Source organism: Phocoena sinus, chromosome 2 (genome assembly GCF_008692025.1).
Source record: "Phocoena sinus isolate mPhoSin1 chromosome 2, mPhoSin1.pri, whole genome shotgun sequence".
NCBI lineage: Eukaryota > Metazoa > Chordata > Mammalia > Artiodactyla > Phocoenidae > Phocoena > Phocoena sinus.
The window spans coordinates 93,255,711-93,273,179 of NC_045764.1; the positions used below are offsets into that span (position 1 = coordinate 93,255,711).

Below are 17,469 nucleotides of genomic sequence, written 5' to 3' on the forward strand. Positions count from 1 at the left end.
TCCATATCTTGGCTACTGTAAATAATGCTGCAATGAACATTGGAGTGCATATATCTTTTCGAATTATTGTTTTTGTTTTCTTCAGGTAAATACCCAGAAGTGAAATTGCTGGATCATATGGTAGTTCTATTTTTAATTTTGGGGGGAACCTCCATACTGTTTTCCATAGTGGCTGCATCAATTTACAGTCCAACTGATAATTCACAAGTGTTCCCTTTTCTCCACATTCTCACCAACATTTGTTATTTGTTGTCTTTTGATGATAGCCATTCTGACAATTGTGCTTTTAATTTGTATCTCTCTTATGATGAGTGATGTTGAGCATCTTTTCTTGTGCCTGTTGGCCGTCCACGTGTCTTCTTCAGAAAAATGTCTATTCAGGTCCTCTGCCCATTTTTTAGTCGGGTTGTTTTGTTTTGGTTTTTTTCTTCGTTGAATTTTATGAGTTCTTTGTATATTTTGGATATTAACCCCTTATTGAATATATTGTTTGCAAATATCTTCTCCCATTCAATAGGCTGTCTTTGTTTTGTTGATAGTTTCTTGCAATGTGCAAAAGCTTTTTAGTTCAATGTAGTCCCATTTGCTTATTTTTGCTTTTGTTTCCCTTTCCAGGAGACAGATCCAAAAAAATATTACTAAGACCAATGTCAAAGAGCATACTGCCCATGTTTTCTTCTAGGAGTTTTATGGTTTTAGGTCTTATATTTAAGTCTTAATCCATTGTGAGTTTATTTTGTATATGGTGTGAGAAAGTAGTCCAGTTTGATTCTTTTGCATGTAGCTGTCCAGTGTTCCCAGCAGCATTTTTGAAAAGCTTGTCTTTTCCCCATTTTATATTCTTGCCTCCTTTGTTGTAGATTGATTGTACAAGCAAGGGTTTATTTCTGGGCTCTATATACTCTTCCATTGATCTATGTGTCTGTTTTTGTTCCAGTACCATACTTTTCTTTATTAGTTTTTTTTTTTAATTTTTTTTTTTTTTAATTTTTAAAATTTATTTATCGTTTATTTTTGGCTGTGTTGGGTCTTTGTTGCTGCGTGCAGGCTTTCTCTAGTTGCGGCAAGTGGGGCTACTCTGTTGCGGTGCGCGTGCTTCTCATTGCAGTGGCTTCTCTTGTTGCGGACCACAGGCTCCAGGCACGCAGGCCTCAGTAGTTGTGGCACAGGGTCTCAGTAGTTGTGGCTCACAGGCTCCAGAGCACAGGCTTAGTTGTTGTGGTGCACAGGCTTAGTTGCTCTACAGCATGTGGGATCTTCCTGGACCAGTGCTCGAACCCGTGTCTCCTGCATTGGCAGGTGGATTCTTAACCACTGCACCACCAGGGAAGCTCAGTTTTTTTGTTTTTTAATACACTTTATTTTGGAACAGTTTAGATTTACAGAAAAATTGAGAAGATAGCACAGGGTTTCCCTGTATCTCACACCCAGTTTCCCCCATTATAAATATCTTACATTGTATGGTATACATTTGTCACAATTAATGAACCAGCATTGGTATATTATTATTAACTAAAGTTCATATTTTATTCAGAATTCCTTGGTTTTTACCTAATGTCCTCTTTTTCTCCCAGGATCCCACCCAGGATCCCACATTACATTTAATTGTCATGTCTCCTTAGGCTCCTCTTGGCTGTGGCAGTTTTTCAGACTTACCTTGTTTTTGATGATCTTGACGGTTTTCAGGAGTACTGGGCCAGCATTTTGTAGAATGTCTCTCAGTTGGAACTTTTCCGATGTTTTTCTCATGATTAGGCTGGAGTTCTTCAGAGGTAAAATGTCATTCTCATCACATCACATCAAGGGTGCATACTATCAACTTGACTTATCAGTGTTTATCTTAATCTTGATCACCTGCTTGAGGGAGTGTTTGTCAGGATTCTCCACTGTAAAGTTATTTATTTCCCCACCCTTTTCAGACTGTCCTCTTTGCAAGGAAATCACTATACACAGCCCACAAGATTGCTGGTTTACACTCCTCCTTGAGGGTGGAGTATATACATACATTATTTGGAATTCTTCACAGGAGATTTGGCTATTATCCCCCATTTATTTATGTATTCAATCATTTATATCAGAATAGACTAGCAGCTATTTATTTTATACTTTGGGTTATAATCCAATACTGGTTTATTTTGTCGCTCCAATTGTCCCAGATTTGGCCTTTGGAAGCTCTTTCAGTTGGCCCCTGTGTCCTCTAACTTATCTCCACCTTCCTGTTGTTTTGTTTGTTTGTTTAGCACTTCCTTACTTTCTGTGCTACAAAATGTTCCCAGGCTCATCTTGTATATTTCCTAGTCCAATCCTAAAATCAATCATTTCTCCAAGGAGAAAGTCAAGGCGACGTTTTAGTCTTAGCAAATGTGTATCTGACTGGAAGTTGGGACAGACAATCCGTCAGGTGGGCAGGAATAAGACTCAAGCCACCCTCGGGAGGGGACTCTCCCAGCAGCAACAGCCAGAATTACAAGCCCTTAGCTGAGAAATAGATGACTCACCAGCTCCCCAGGTTGTCTCCTCCCTCCCCCTCTTGCTGACAAGACTGTCCCTAAACCAGCTCCGACAGAACGACCTAGGTTCGAAAGTGTCCCCACCCAAGGGGCCAGTGAAGAATGGCCTGTTGCAGGCCAAGTTAGGGCTTTAACCATAGCCAGCTGATACCTCCCCCCATTTGTGTATTTGTGTATTATTTATACCCCTTCTACCTGCAGAAAGAATTAAACAGGATTACCTTCAATAATAAATACAATAAAACTATTAAAGCTTGGGTAATAAGCTACAATAAAACTATTAAAGCTTGGGTAAAAGGACAAGAGTGCTGTGAAGAAGAGCGCGTGTGTGTGTGTGTGTGTTGGGTGTGTATGTGTGTGTGTTAATTTTGTCCCAGACACCTGGGCTGAGGCAACTTCCCCAGGTTCCCTGAATAACAGATTGCTAGCACCAGAAGGACCTTAAGAAATAAATATGCTTCACCTGGCATTTTATAGCTGAGATGGAGCAAGTGATTTCTCAGGAATCACACAGCTAATGAGCTGAAGAAGTAGGAATACTGGGGCACGTCTCTTGATGTCTAGGTCTTTCAAATTCCCATTCTTGCCTCCCTTTCCAGGAGAGCAAAAAGAATAGCTTTTAGACCTCCTGGGTTATACAATGGCAAGACAACACTTTGAGGCTTCTTTCACTTGCCAGATGAATAAACTTATGTGGATGTGTCTGAGAAGTCACTGGGGGCTATAGTTAGGGGTTATTAGCATCCCCAGACACTCGGACATAGGAAATGCAGGATGTAGATATTGGGATGCAGAAGTGGATACTGGGGATCCTACCATTTCCCCACAGTCAAGCTTTAAATGGTTAAATCAGCAATGTTCTAGTTGTCCTCAACTTTGACCAACAGTGGGGGAAAAAAAGAAAAATAAATAAAAACCAGGGGTCCTGAGACTTTTTTCAAGAGATTTAGAGATTTTGACTTAGGGATTTTTATACTACCAACTGTTTAAGAAATTGGATTATCTCTTTTCTTTAATATCTGCCTCCCAACAGTCTCCCTTCAACAACTCATGAATGCGGTGTTTTCAATGATCTTTGTGTAGGCTGAGATCTTTGTACGGGCTTGGAATTCAGAGAAAGGATTCTGGGCCTGGTGTCACTTGGTGTGGCTGCAATAAAGAGATGAAATCAGCATCAGGCTATTTTTCACTTGCTCTCTTGGTGACCTTCTTAGGGCTACCTGGGATATCTTGTCTCTGTCTGTAAACTCCTTCTAAGGCAAGGACAGTGCGCGGCCCAGAACAGCATCAGCAAATAGTTAATTACTATGTGCTTTTGATGATGATGATGATGATGAAGATAATATTAGGAACTTTGGGGATTTAGAAAATATTCAATTGGAGGACTGTCCTTGAAGATCCTCCCCAGCTAGCTTCTCCAGCACCCTGAGTTCCTTTAGAGGAGCAGAGTGAAGGTGTTTAAAGCCTGCCTTCAGGCTGAGTCTAGAGGACGCTCTTCGGTGGAAGGGGGTCGTTACATTCCTGCCTGCTGAGTTCACGCCTGAGTGTATCTTCGGCCTCTTCATGATCTCTATATTTAAAAAAAATAATTCATTAATTAATAAACTTATTACCCAGACTTTTTTATACTCGTACAAACATGTCTAGTTTTTTGTTTTAATTTGAACATGCAGCATTATGTGTTCTGCAATTTGCTTCTTCCTCCTAACAATAAATCCTGGATATCTTTCTCTGCCAAGATACCTAGATCTGCCTCATTTGGGCGAGTCTTTGTCCTCGTACCTGTGTGATTCTCCGAGCGTCATTTTTTGGCCTGCCTCTCTTTCTCAGGGTGTGAGAGATTGCCTGACCTCTTGCGGTACGCTGCAGAGGGAGGTCCTAGAGGAGGCCTGGAGGGTGGGCGGGGCCCGAGGCCGCATGGGATATGCAGATGAGGTAGGCGGGGCCCCCCCATATACCCGCGGTTAGCTGCTGGCGGTTGAGCCGGGTCTCGGCAGGTTCAGTCAGAGGCAACCTACGGACCTTGCTTCACCGAGCACAGCGGAGCCTGGTACCCGGCTGTCCCGGGAGCGGGCCATGCCCCCGCGGGAGCTAAGCGAGGCCGAGTCGTCCCCGCTCCGGGCCCCGACCCCTCCGTCGCGGCGGGGCAGCGCGTCCCCAGAGCTGGGCATCAAGTGCGTGCTTGTAGGCGACGGCGCCGTGGGCAAGAGCAGCCTCATCGTCAGCTATACCTGCAATGGGTACCCCGCGCGCTACCGGCCCACAGCGCTGGACACCTTCTCCGGTAATTTCAACGGCCCCGGCGGCCGCGTGGCAGGGGCTGGGGTTGTGCATCGGGGCTAGGGCTGGCGCTGAGGCGCGAGTGCACTGAAACCGCCGGGGAGGCTGACGGGAGCAGGCCCCGAGGTGGCGCTGGTGAGGCCTGGTGGGATCCTGGACGCTGTAACTCAGATTTTCCCCTGCTCCTCCTCTGCAGTGCAAGTCCTGGTTGACGGAGCCCCGGTGCGCATTGAGCTCTGGGACACAGCGGGACAGGTGAGAGGAGTAGGGAGCGGCCTCTGCTGGTCTGGGGTGAGGTGGGCTGGAAGCTGGGAGGACCCCTGATCCATCAGGAATGGAGAAGGCCTTGGGCCCTTAGTTACGAGTCTCAGTCTCCAACCTCAGGTGACAAGCGGATTCCCGCGTCCAGGGGCAGGGAATAAGCCTACTAATGGCCTGGCCTTTCCATCCCAGGAAGACTTTGATCGCCTTCGCTCCCTCTGCTACCCGGATACGGATGTCTTCCTGGTCTGCTTCAGCGTGGTGCAGCCCAGCTCCTTCCAAAACATCACAGAGAAATGGCTGCCAGAGATCCGCACTCACAACCCCCAGGCGCCCGTGCTGCTGGTGGGCACGCAGGCCGACCTGAGGGACGATGTCAATGTACTGATTCAGCTGGACCAGGGAGGCCGGAAAGGCCCCGTGCCTCAACCCCAGGCTCAGGGTCTGGCCGAGAAGATCCGGGCCTGCTGCTACCTGGAATGCTCTGCCTTGACACAGAAGAACTTGAAGGAGGTGTTTGACTTGGCCATTCTCAGTGCCATTGAGCACAAAGCCCGGCTGGAGAAGAAACTGAATGCCAAAGGTGTGCGCACCCTCTCCCGCTGCCACTGGAAGAAGTTCTTCTGCTTTGTTTGAAGAGCTGTGGCAGCAAAATGATCAGTAGGCCAATGGCCACAGACTTCTAGAACCTGGGGCATGGGGCCTTTGAGGGACCTGCTGGCAGGGCCACGTCACCCCCGTGGGACTCAGTTCCCATATGAACACTGTGACAACACAGCCTCCAACTGCCCACTCTTATGTGCCAGGGTGAGCCTAGGGCCTGGAGGAGGGAAGGCTCTGACTTGGATTTCTGTGGATTTCTCTGACTTGGATTTCTCAAGTACAGAGAAATCCCAGTACTTTGATTTTCATGGGATGATCCTAACAGTGTCAGCTCCCTCCAAGCAGTTTGGGATCCAATACCCAGTCTCTTCTCATGGGCCCTTAGGTCAATCTGGCTGAATTAGGACCACTCCTGGTGGTCCCCACCTGCTCCTTGGCACAGGGGTGAGGAAGAGCCTGGGGAACAGCTGGGCATCTAGGAGGGCTGGAAGGCATCCGGCCCTGAACTGGAGAGAAGTTTAGGATGGATTGGGTAAGACGGACGTCAGTGAGAGATTGAGAGGGGTCCGAAAGTAAAGGCTTGGAGCCTTGGGACTGGAGGCAGGCTGGGGAGGAGGAGGCAGATGAGAGGGCTAGGCTTGGAAGGAAGAGAAAGAAGGAGAGCAGAGAAGTGGGGCAGCTGAGGAGCAAGGCTGCCACCTGGGCTGTCCTCAACCCCCAAGGCCAGGGAGGGTAGGGCTGGTCCCTGGGAAGAGCTGGGTCTCAGTGCTCCCTAGGCACTGCCCAAACTGGCTAGGCCAGGAGTGGGGCAGGAAGTGAGAGGCAAGGCCCAGCAAGAGGAGGGGGAGGAGCTGCAAATTGGAGCCTGAAGAAAGAAGGGGCTTTCTCCAAGGTCACAACCTAGAAGATAAGGCAGTGCAGAGTCTGCAAATAAAGCCTTAAGTTTCTGAAACTGCTGTCTTGTGTCATTTCCTGCAGGAGTCAGCACACTGGTCCCTCGAGGCCCAACAGTTTGGATGGAGGCAGGTTGAGTACCAAAGGAATGAGGCTAGATCGAAAGGGGCGGGCTGGACTAGATGGGACAGTGTGATGGGAACTGGACTGGGGGGGTGGGTTGGGGGCTCCCCGCTTGGGGCTTAGCTGGTTCCCAGGAAAGCTAGCGTGGGAAGCAGCCTGGAAACGGGTTTCCCCAGGTGTCAGCGCCAGAGCTGCTTTCCCATGACCTCACCAGGCGGGTGGTGCCCCTCCCCTCTCCTCCTCCTTTCTAGAGCACAGTGTTCAGCGCTGGGCTCTGGGGCAATCCTGAGCCTTCTAACCTTCCTGCTCTGATCCTTCCAACAGTCCACAGGGCCCAGGGTCTCAGGTTGGAGTGGCCCTCTGGTTCAGACCCTGAGCATGAAAGGACCCCCATATACAGCTTAAACCTCAACCACTGGCCAAACTTCTTGGACTTGAGTTGGTTGGACCCAGTCTTCAGCCTTAGCACTCAAAGTCCACATAAGGATCCAGTGAAGGTCTGGATGCCAGTTGTCAGCAACTTAAATTGAAGATTGGTCCCAGAAATCCTTTGAGAGTGAGCATTCATTGATTGAGGACTTGGAGAGGAGCAGGGATCCAGAGAACATTCCCTGGAATTGGAGCTGGAAGGAACTTTAATGGGCACATTTGTGGGGGGCGGGGCACCACTTTATTTTACCCATAAGGAAAGAGAGGCTCAGAGAAAAACAGTAATATCGCAAGTGAGATATTATTACTCAGTGGCTACAAGAGCACTTTGCAAACTCCAGAGTAGGTACATGGGTGTTATTCGTGTGGAGAGGTATTTCCTGGGACACCTGGAACACCTGCTAGGCAACTAATGGGCCAGGTGAGCACTCTGTCCCTGCGCAGCTCCCTCTGCAGGAAGCTGTGTATGTGAGAAACAGCATATGGCTGAGGGACAGAAACCCTAGCCAAGTGAAACCCCAGATAATCCCCAAGTTTAGTTTTACCCAAGACTGTCCAACTTCTGTCCCACCTAGGCCCACCCCCCAGAACTCCAGCCACCTGTCTCCTTTTGTCCCCTTGCCCCCTCAGGTGGAGGTGCTGAGCTGCACCATTGCAGCCAGGTCTTGATGGGGGTCTCACACCCCTGCTCCGTGGCCTGCCATTACCTCAACCCAGCCTGACACATTCCCTTCCTGGTTCAAGTTCAGGCTCTAGCATCAACCATGACCTTAGGCAATTTTTTTTTCCTTCTCTGTGCCTCAGTTTCCTCATTTGCAAAATGAAACACTCAAGACTCTGGATTAGAGGTTTTCAAACTGCTCCGAGGGGACTTAGAGGTGCCATGGGTCAGGGAAGGAAGCCTCATTAGGTGATCTTTGGGCCACCCCACCTCCAACTACTTCCCTAATTCTCTAATGGTACCAGCACATCCATGTCATTATGTCTCCTCTCCTGCTGGGTCACTGAGCCTTATCAGCCTCGCTCCTACATCTCTGCCACTGCCGCTTCCCACTCCAGTCCCCCTAGCGCTGCTTCCTTATCCTCTGGCACCTCCCTGACTCAAGACTGTTAGTACCTCTCATTGCCTGCAGTGAACTCCCAGCTTCTCATTTAAGCACTCAGGACTTCAAATCTGACACCAACCTGGACAAGGCCAGCTTGTCCCAGTGATCCCCACTCCCTGATCCCCAATAATTTTTTACTTCTGACTCCAAGTCTGTGCTTTTGCCAAATCCTCTAGAAAGTGCCCCCACCTCCCCCCACCCCCGCAATCCCCCAGATGCGCTGTTTCTCCTTTAACCATCTTCCAATCAATACTCCCCTTCTCCAGGACCTGTATTACTGTCCTCACTGCTCTCTTGGCACATTGAAGGGACACCAAATTTGGTCACTTGCTCAGGCTACATCTCTCCAACTAAACAGACAGAGAAAAAGTCCTACTCATGCCCATGTGCTCCCACAGAGTCTTGAGCTCAGGCAATGTTTGCTGCTGGCCATTAAGTGCCTAAGATGAAAAAGCCAAGCAGTGTGCCCTGTATGGGATCCTGAGGATAAAGTTCATCTCCAGGTTTGTGTCACTGAGGCCTGAAGATAGCCCTAAAGAGCAATGGCTTGCTGGAAAGGCCCTCTGAGGCACGGGGGCCCAAGCCCGTGCAGAGCAAAAGGGATTTACCTCTGGTTCCAAAACCATTGTCTCATTCTGCTTCTGTTTCTCTCTATAATGCGTCCTCTCTCTACTTTTCTGGGACTGTTTTTACCTCTTTATCTCTCTTCCATTTGCCTCTTTTCCCCTGCTTTCTCTGCCCTTGAATCTAAATTTAAAGGAACATTGATTATATTAAATGGATAAGTGTATGTTTCTTACATATTCAGTCTTACATTAGTGCTTATTAATGTAAATTATTTTTAATATCTCTGTAACCAACTCTTAGCTGATTTTTTAAAATGTCTATTTTCTTTTTCCATAATAAATGCTTGTAGAAAAATTGGAAAATCTGAAGAACTAGAAGATTGAAAATGTACTAATAGTCTTTTTTAAAATTTTATTTACTTATTTTTGGCTGCATTGGGTCTTCGCTGCTGCACGCGGGCGCAAGCTACTCTTCGTTGCAGTGCGCGGGCTTCTCATTGTGGTGGCTTCTTTTGTTGCGGAGCACGGGCTCTAGAGCACAGGCTCAGTAGTTGTGGTGCACGGGCTTAGTTGTTCCGCAGCCTGTGGGATCTTCCTGGACCAGGGCTTGAACCTGTGTCCCCTGCATTGGCAGGTGGATTCTTAACCACTGCGCCACCAGGGAAGCCCAGTAATAATATTTTGATGTACTTCCTTTCAGTCTTCTCTTCTATGCATATTTTTGAAATATTTCTTGTGATTATGCTGTATATACAATTTTGTATTTGGGTTTTTTTTTTAATTTTAACCGTTTTTTCATGTCATTATTAACTCCGACCAGAATCTATAACCATATATGTATGTTTGTTTACTATTTCACCCTGACCATAATTTCTTCAACTAGATCCCCATTGGGGGCATTTAGGTTGTTTTCCTTTAAATAATTTTTTTCTTTTATAAATGAGACTATATCCACAGTTGATTATTTTTTCCACCATGAGTTGGTGACCATCGACAGAAAAAAATGTCCTTCATCTTTGGCCTGGAGACAGGGCCCCCATATAATCCCAAGTGGCACTTATGAGGGAACTTGAGTTTCTGTGTCTGTGTGACTCGTGGGGAGCTCTTTCTGTTGGTGCATGACTAGCAGATTGTGTTCAATAAATGCTAACTGATGACAAGGTGTGTATATATGACATATTGGTTTTCATGTACATTCCCCTGTGTCCCTGTTTTTACTCTTGTGTATTTCAAGTGGGTATTACCTTTGTGCAAACCTCTGAATCGTTCCATATATGTGCAAGTCTGTGTATCCATGTCTGTAAATGTGGGTGTCTAGGTGAGATGTGTATAGCTCTGAACGTGTATGTCTGTGTAGCCACACAATGTCTGCCCTTAGGAGTATGTATTATACACAACTCTATGTGTGTGTCTGCGTGTGTGAGTTGGTCTCTGTGCCTGTGGGTGCACATCTAGGTTGGACCTCGCTTCTTGGGGGCTGTATGTCTATGTGTCTGTGTGTGCCCAGGTTCAGTTCTGTGTGGGTCTGTGTGAGGGGTCTCTCTCCACGTGCATCTTTGTTCTGGGCATGCATGCTAGGCCGGTGTGTAAGTGTGTGCACACCTGAGGGAGCTGGGCCTGGCTTGCTTTCCCCCTGGGAGCAGAGTGGTGCCCGGGGCAGAGGTGACACACCCTCTGAGCTCCTCATTTTCCTGGGAACCAGCCTGGAAGAGTGAGTGAGACCGAGAGCAATCTGCGTCAGGAGCACCAGCCCCTTTTGCAACCAGCCCAGGCCCCAGGCGGGAACCAGGCTCTCACAGGTCAGACCTGCCCACTGCCTGGCTGCCGGGAAACCCAACTCCCAGCAGGGCTGCACTGTCAGCGCCCTCCTTGGGCCTGGGCCAAATCCTCCGGGGAGCGGAACTCAGCCGGCCGAGGAGCCACATTAGTCACGCTATGGCAACAGTAGGGAGTGACTTCCCAGGCCTGGGCAGTGCTGGCTGTCCCAGGAAACCACCGCTTTCTGTCCCTGTACGTGGCAATGCTTAGGCAGCCTGGTCTCCTCCATTATCGCCTTCCATTCTTACAACCGAACTTCAAGATGGTCCAGACAGCTCTTACTAGCTCCAATTTTCAGATGAGGAGACTGAAGCACAGAGCCACACGACCAAGGTGAAGCAGATGGGGCTTGCACCTGGGTCCTGACCCTGGGTCCAGGCTTCTTTCTGCTGTGTCACCTGGGGGGTTCTGCCCCCTAGAAATGGATCTCTCAGAGGGCAGGGCTGGGAGGCATAGTTTACGGGACAGATTAGGTTTTCCTAGGCTCGGGCAGAGGGGGACAGGGCTGGAAGTGGGATGTGAGGAGAGATGTTAGCATTGAACTAGGCCTGCCCTCCTAGTGGAATGTTCTCAAGGCTTCCTCCACTGACAGATTTGTTCCCTAATTGGAATGACAGTGGAATTCATTGTCAGACTCAGGATGGTTTTGAGATTGTATGCGAACTCTATTAATAACCTGGGTTTATGGTCACCCCACACATAACCCCTCTGGAAGGCAGAGCCAGTCACTGGCCTCCTTGACTGGCCAGCTCTGTGGCTTCCTTGACCCCTGCCTGCACCAATCTGCTTCTGTCCCCAGGTGTCCAGATGACTCCCTGGCCCCTTGGCAGTGAGGGGCAGCAGGGGAGCCTTGGGCGCTGTGCTGCATAGGGATTCCCTGGGGCCCCATGAATCTGGCAGAAAAACAAGTAGCCTGACCCAAGGTTAGTTTCCCCCTCAGATCTGTATTCTCTGTGACCATGTTCCGCTGCCTCTGCCCATCTTCCATTCCCCACCCCCAGGACCCTGCACCAGTTGGGGAGTGAGCAGAGCCTGTCCTCAGAGGTCTCCCTCCTGGGATGGCGAGATCACTGTCCTGGTGAGACAGGGGACCCTCGATTCCTGAGGCTGTGTGCATTTTTATCCCTATGGCACCATTCCACCCCTGCCCAACAGGCCATGTGCTCTGCTGACCACCCCACCTCCCATGGGTTCTCCTTTTTTTAAAAAATATTTATTTGGCTGCCCCGGGTCTTATTTGCAGCACATGGGATCTTTGTTGCCACATGCAGGATCTTTTAGCTGCGGCACTCAGGGTCTTAGTTTTGGCATGCGGGATCTAGTCCTCTGACCAGGAATGGGACCCAGGCCCCCTCCATTGGGAGCACGGAGTCTTAACCACTGGACCATCCCTCCCACAGGTTCTCCTATTCCAGTCCTATCCCTGACTCGCAGGGCGACTTTGGGCAAATTACTGCCTTCTTCCTTGTCTGAGTTTCTCCCGGTTCTGAAGTGGGGCTAGTACTCTCTGCCCCTCCCTGGCTCCCAGGGGGCCTGCAGGGATAAGCAAGATAATAGTGGGGAACTGATTTGGAGGAAACTATCAAGACCCAAGTGAGAGGTATCAGCGCTGACCTGTGTTTACCTGGGTGTGGACCTCGGGATCCCAGCCTCCTGAGGTTTGGGAACAGCCCTGACAGCTTTTCGGCCTGGCTCCTGGCTCCTTTGTCCCACTTCCAGAGAAAGGGCAGAAACTGAACCCAAGAGTCTGGTTGTTTGGAGAAGATGAGACGTCAGAGCAAAAAGTTTGGGGCTCAGGCCTGCCAATCCACTCTGTCCCCAACCACTGGCTGTGTGACTGTGGGCAAGTCACTGCCCCTCTCTGGGCCTCAACAGCTTGGCTCTGACAGCCTCCCCCAGCTGTGCATTCAGGGGGTCCTAGAGCCTGTAACCTGTAACCATAGTTTTGGGATAGAAAGGGTCTCGCCATCTAGTCCAAGTCCTTTGCTTTTCATAGACCACTATGGGGTTTCTGGAGGCCACAGACTAACCCTGGTTAACCTGAGGTCATAAACTGGTTGCAAAGAGGATCAAGCAAGAGAGGGTATGTGGGTCAGAGAAAAGCCACTGGGAAGACAACCCCAAGTGAGCTGGTGGGGCAGCAATGTACTCCTTTGTACTCCATCAGTGTTCCATTGTCACTGTACCTTCAGCCTCTCCCTCCAGGCCTGAAATGCAGCACGGGCCTCTCCTTACCCACAGCTCTCCTTCCTTTCCCCACTTCTACAACAGTCTCCAACCTGACTCTGCCCCCTGCCCCGCTAGGTTTCCTGCCTGGCTCCTCAACCATTCATGATGGTCAGCTGGCTCCTCATTCCCAGCATCCTCCTTTCCTGACCCTGGCAGGCTTTGAAACCCCTCGCCTTTGAGCCTCTCTCTTCCTGGGTCTCCCACCGCCCCTCCGACTAATCCTCCTCTGCTTCCTCTTCCTCCAAGAAGAGCCTCTGTCCTCACTTTCTGCTGTCCTCTCTGGGTCCGCTCTCTCCCTCTTCCAGTAATCTCCCCACTCCTCCGTTTCACCCTCACATTGCTCGTTCCCTTCACCAGGCCCACATGCTGACCTCCAGAGTGTCGGGGGCCTCACCAGGATGCACCCACAGCTGGGACACAGAGCTAAGTGTGTGGCCCAAACACTACAAGACACGTGTGTTTTTGCCCTGTTCCTAGCCCTATTTTATGTTCCTTCTTCTTTTTTTTTTAAATCTTGGTCCTACTTTACACTCAGGTTATCTCATAGTTTATAGATGCTTTTAAACTGCCTTTAAATCCCTCCCCAGTAAGGCTAGGCAAAAGCAAACAAAAACTAAGTAACCCGCAATAAAATCAATAAAACTAGCCTCCATCTGGTACCTGATGATCCCTCACCTTCTGCCTGGTTCTCCTGAAGCTACCCCCCTCCTGTCAGCCCTGTTTCTATTGGTGGCACTGCCAGGCTCCCAGGACAGAAAACCTGAAGGCCCCACTGACTCAGCTTCTCCCTCTGCATGAGCCAGTCAGTCACCAGGTCTCAGAGCTTCTCCCTTCCCCAGGGCTTAGGATGCTATCTCTCCTTTTCCAGCTCCATGGTCTCTCTGTCCCACCTGGGAGCCTCCTCGTCTGATGATCTGTTTCTTTCTGAAATAGATCTCAATACCTCTTCAAAAAACACCTTTTTCATATTACAAAAGCAATAAATATTTATTGTAGAAAAATTTTTAAATGCAGGTCAACAAAAAGAAGACAGTAAAAACCACCTGTAATTTTTTATTTTTGTTGCGGTATGCGGGCCTCTAACTGTTGTGGCCTCTCCCATTGCAGAGCACAGGTTCCGGATGGGCCCGGACCGGGACACGAACCAATATCCCCTGCATGGGTAGGCGGACTCTCAGCCACTTGCGCCACCAGAGAAGCCCAACCACCTGTAATTTTATCAACGACAAGAGAACACTGTGGACATTTGGGTAAATATCTTTTTCCAGTTTTGTGTAAAAAAAGTGGTTGTTTTTTAGCCTCATGACAGGGGGCTTCTCAGTTTCCTTCCCAGTCTATTTTCTTGTTCTTCTTTGTTCTGGGCTCAGCTGATGGAACCCCAGGAGCTACTGCAGGTGGGGAAGGAGAGCCTGCGGGGGAGTCTGGGCCACTCCCAGGGCTGAAGCAGGCTTCCGGGTTTGGGGTTTCTAGGTGGTGCCATTGACCACAACCCTTGGAGTGGGGTGTGGGGGGAGCTGAGCAGTGCCTTCCCAGACTTCAGTCTAGCTGCGGTGGTGGGGGAGGAAGCGGTCTTGTGCTATAGGGCAAACCACTCCTCATTCAGGGCTTTTTGTTTAAGTGGGCAAGGGTGGGTTTGGGAGAAACAACCCAGTTTTTGTCCATGTTTATTTGAACTGTCGGGACCAATAGGTTTTGAATAAAACTGCCTGGAGGGCCCAGGCAAGCACCTAACCTTGGGAGTGGCAGGGTGGATGGGGAGGGTTAGAGCCTGAGGCGCTCAAGAGGACCTAAGGCCTAAATTGCTGCAGGAATGTGGGCCCCCATTGCCAGTCTCCCAAATTTTCACAAGAAGCTAGAGGTATGGGATTTAAAAAAAATAAACTTTCCTGACTCTTTAACTGTTAGTAACTAATTAAAGAAATTAAACTACTGTTTGGGTCACAGCCCAACTGGCTACCAGCATGCAACCTTGCCAACTAGCCTTTACTGCATATCTACTGTGTACTTCACGCAGGTTACTCTCCCTGATTTACTTGGTATGGCGTCCTCTTCCTTCCCCTCTCCCTGTGTTGTGACCTCTAGTTGTGACCTCTATACTCCTTAAAGCCGAGTTTGGATTACCCCTTCCCCTGTCCCTCTGTTCAAATCCCCAAGTGCCCACCAATGTGACCTCTACCCACCAGCCTCCCAGCTTTTCCTCTCAAGGCCTGAGACAAACTGAGCAGCTTGCTGGACCCCAGTCAAAACAAGACCCATGATCTCCCCTGCCCAGCTTTTGCTCACTATGATTTTGCTATGCCTGGAACACCCACACCCACCTGCTCATCTCATTTTATACCTCCTTCATGAAGCTCTTTCTTAATCTCCATGGCTTGATCAGCCTCTGTTTTATTCAACAGCCATTTGTGGGATACCTTGTATGCACAAGCAGATCCTAGCACAGTTGATACTGAGATAAATAAGACCCAGTCCCCATCCCTGCCCCCGAGGAGCCTTGTCCCTATGAGGGTAGACTTATGCTAACATGGGTCATATGTATGCAGCAGAGCTGTGAGAGAATGGAGAGGGCAGCTGTGAAACAGCGAAGGCTTTCTGAGCTGGATCACGAGGTAAGTAGGAGCCTTCCAGGGGGTAAAGAGGCATTTGAGGTGGAGGCAACTGCCTGTGCAAAGAAAGGAGGCATGACAGTTCTATTTATTTAGGTTGTGCCGGGTCTTTTTTTTTTAATATTTATTTATTTGGCTGCATCGGGTCTTAGTTGCAGCACGCTGGGTCTTCGTTGCCGCACATGGGCTTCTTTCTAGTTGTGGTGCGCAGGCTCTAGAGCACTCGGGCTCAGTAACTGCAGCACGTGGGCTCTGGAGTTGTGGCGTGCGGGGCTCTCTAGTTGTGACATGGGGGTTCCAGAGCACGCAGGCTCAGTAGTGTGGCAGGCGGGCTCTCTAGGTGTGGCATGCGGGCTCTCTAGGTGTGGCATGCGGGCTCTAGAGCATGCAGGCTTAGTTGCCCCACGCATGTGGGATCTGATTTCCCCGACCAGGGATCGAAACCGGGCCCCCTGCATTGGCAGTGCGGAGTCTCACCCACTGGACCACCAGGGAAGTCCTGGGAGGCATCAAAGTTCTGAGAAAGGGAGTCATTTGGCTGGGGATGGAGCAGAGAACAGCTGGGGACATCTCAGTAGTTTGGGTACCATATTGTTTTGTTACAGTATTTGCATTCCTTCCGCCTGCACTCCAGAGTGTAAGCTGCAGAAGAACAGGCACTGCGTCTCAGCTTTTATTGCTGCACACCTGACACCTGCCTGGGACTGTGTACTCTGGATCCAACCCTTGCAGCAAAGACAGCGCCCAGCAGTGGTGAGCGCGCCCCCTAGCGGCTCCTCCACGCTCCCACCTCCTGTCACCCAGCTGACTCAGCCCTGCCCTCCTCCCTCCCAGCAGCTTTCTAGGGAAGGCGCTTTGTCTGCCATCATCTCACTACATCTCTACCTCTCCGTAAGAGGAGGATGCTCCCTTTGGTCCAACAAACACTTATTAAGCTTTTATTATGTGTTGATTACTCTTCCAGGCATTGGGATACAGAATTGACCTCAGCCCGGAAGTGCTCATAGAGAACCAAGGGATAATGAAGGTTGTTCCCAGTGCTGGGGAGACCAGAAGAGGAATAGAGCCCATTTAGAGCTTTGAAGGACGGATGAGTGGCTGGCAAGGTAGGAAGCAAAAATACTGTGTCTGGGAATTCCCTGGAAGTCCAGTGGTTAGGACTCTGTGCTCTCAGTGCCAAGGGCCTAGGTCCAATCCCTAGCTGGGGAACTAAAATCCCACAAGCTGCGTGTCTCGGCCAAAAAAAAAAATACAGTGCCTGATGAAATAGGAATAGCCACAGCACCGTAACGGGACCCACCCCCTGCCATCTACTCAGTTTATTGACCTGCTACCATTTACTAAGGTCGTAGAGGGGGTGTGGGGTGCTGGAGACCCAGAGGTGACTTAAGATACCATCTGTGTCTCCAGGAGCCCACAACCCAGTGGGAAGACAGATAAGTAAATGGAAAGGAAAAGGGGGTGCTCTGTGCTGAAGGTCCTGTTAGCAGACACAGGGATGAAGAGTAGGGAGTGCCCCCCAGCCATGTGTATGCAGGAGGATTTCAGGAATGAGAACTCGAGTTTAGGTTGAAAGATGAGAAAGGGGGAGGTGGTCCAGGCGGAGTACAACAGGTACTAGAACACAAAGGTGTGAGAAAGTTACCCATCAAAAGGAGGCCCATCCTGGGCTGCTAATAAGGTTCTGCTTCTTGATCTGAGTGCTTGGCTCCTGGGTGTGTTCAGTTACAGAAATTCATTGAGCCGTGCACTTAGGACTCAAATATGGACATTCACCTAGGTTGCCCTTCAATCCTTTAAAAGTAGCCCCCAACCTCTCACACTGCCGTTTGATTTTTCTGTATAGCATTTATCACAATTTAAGTGTCTCTTTTGTAAGGCTAGACTCTGGAGCCATAATGTAAGGGTTTAAATCAGTCCTCCGGCACCAGCTCTAGGACCTTAGGAACTGAACTTTGCTGAGTCGTTTCCTCACCTGTAAAATGAGGATAATAGTACCTTCATCCCAGGGTTGTGTGCTGAGGCAATCACTTAAGATATGTAA

General features: G+C 49.4%; 1 protein-coding gene and 1 long non-coding RNA gene across 4 annotated transcripts in view; both read left to right on the forward strand.

Moving 5' to 3' along the window:
* Positions 1-6,669, forward strand: part of RHOV (ras homolog family member V) — a 76,581-nt gene extending 69,912 nt beyond the window's left edge. The window contains exons 2-4 of one of the 3 annotated variants that reach the window (XM_032622887.1): positions 4,552-4,794; positions 4,987-5,045; positions 5,244-6,669. In XM_032622887.1, coding sequence (XP_032478778.1) covers positions 4,587-4,794; positions 4,987-5,045; positions 5,244-5,687 — 711 coding nt within the window. In that variant the 5' untranslated portion in view covers positions 4,552-4,586 and the 3' untranslated portion in view covers positions 5,688-6,669. Of the gene's footprint in view, positions 1-4,249; positions 4,795-4,986; positions 5,046-5,243 lie in introns of all 3 variants that reach the window. The other 2 variants (XM_032622885.1, XM_032622886.1) reach the window with 2 other exon arrangements.
* Positions 6,670-13,953: 7,284 nt separating this feature from the next.
* Positions 13,954-16,711, forward strand: LOC116748399. The gene is made up of 3 exons (XR_004348273.1): positions 13,954-14,069; positions 16,031-16,178; positions 16,390-16,711. It is a non-coding gene; the product is annotated as an uncharacterized LOC116748399 (long non-coding RNA).
* Positions 16,712-17,469: the final 758 nt, after the last annotated feature.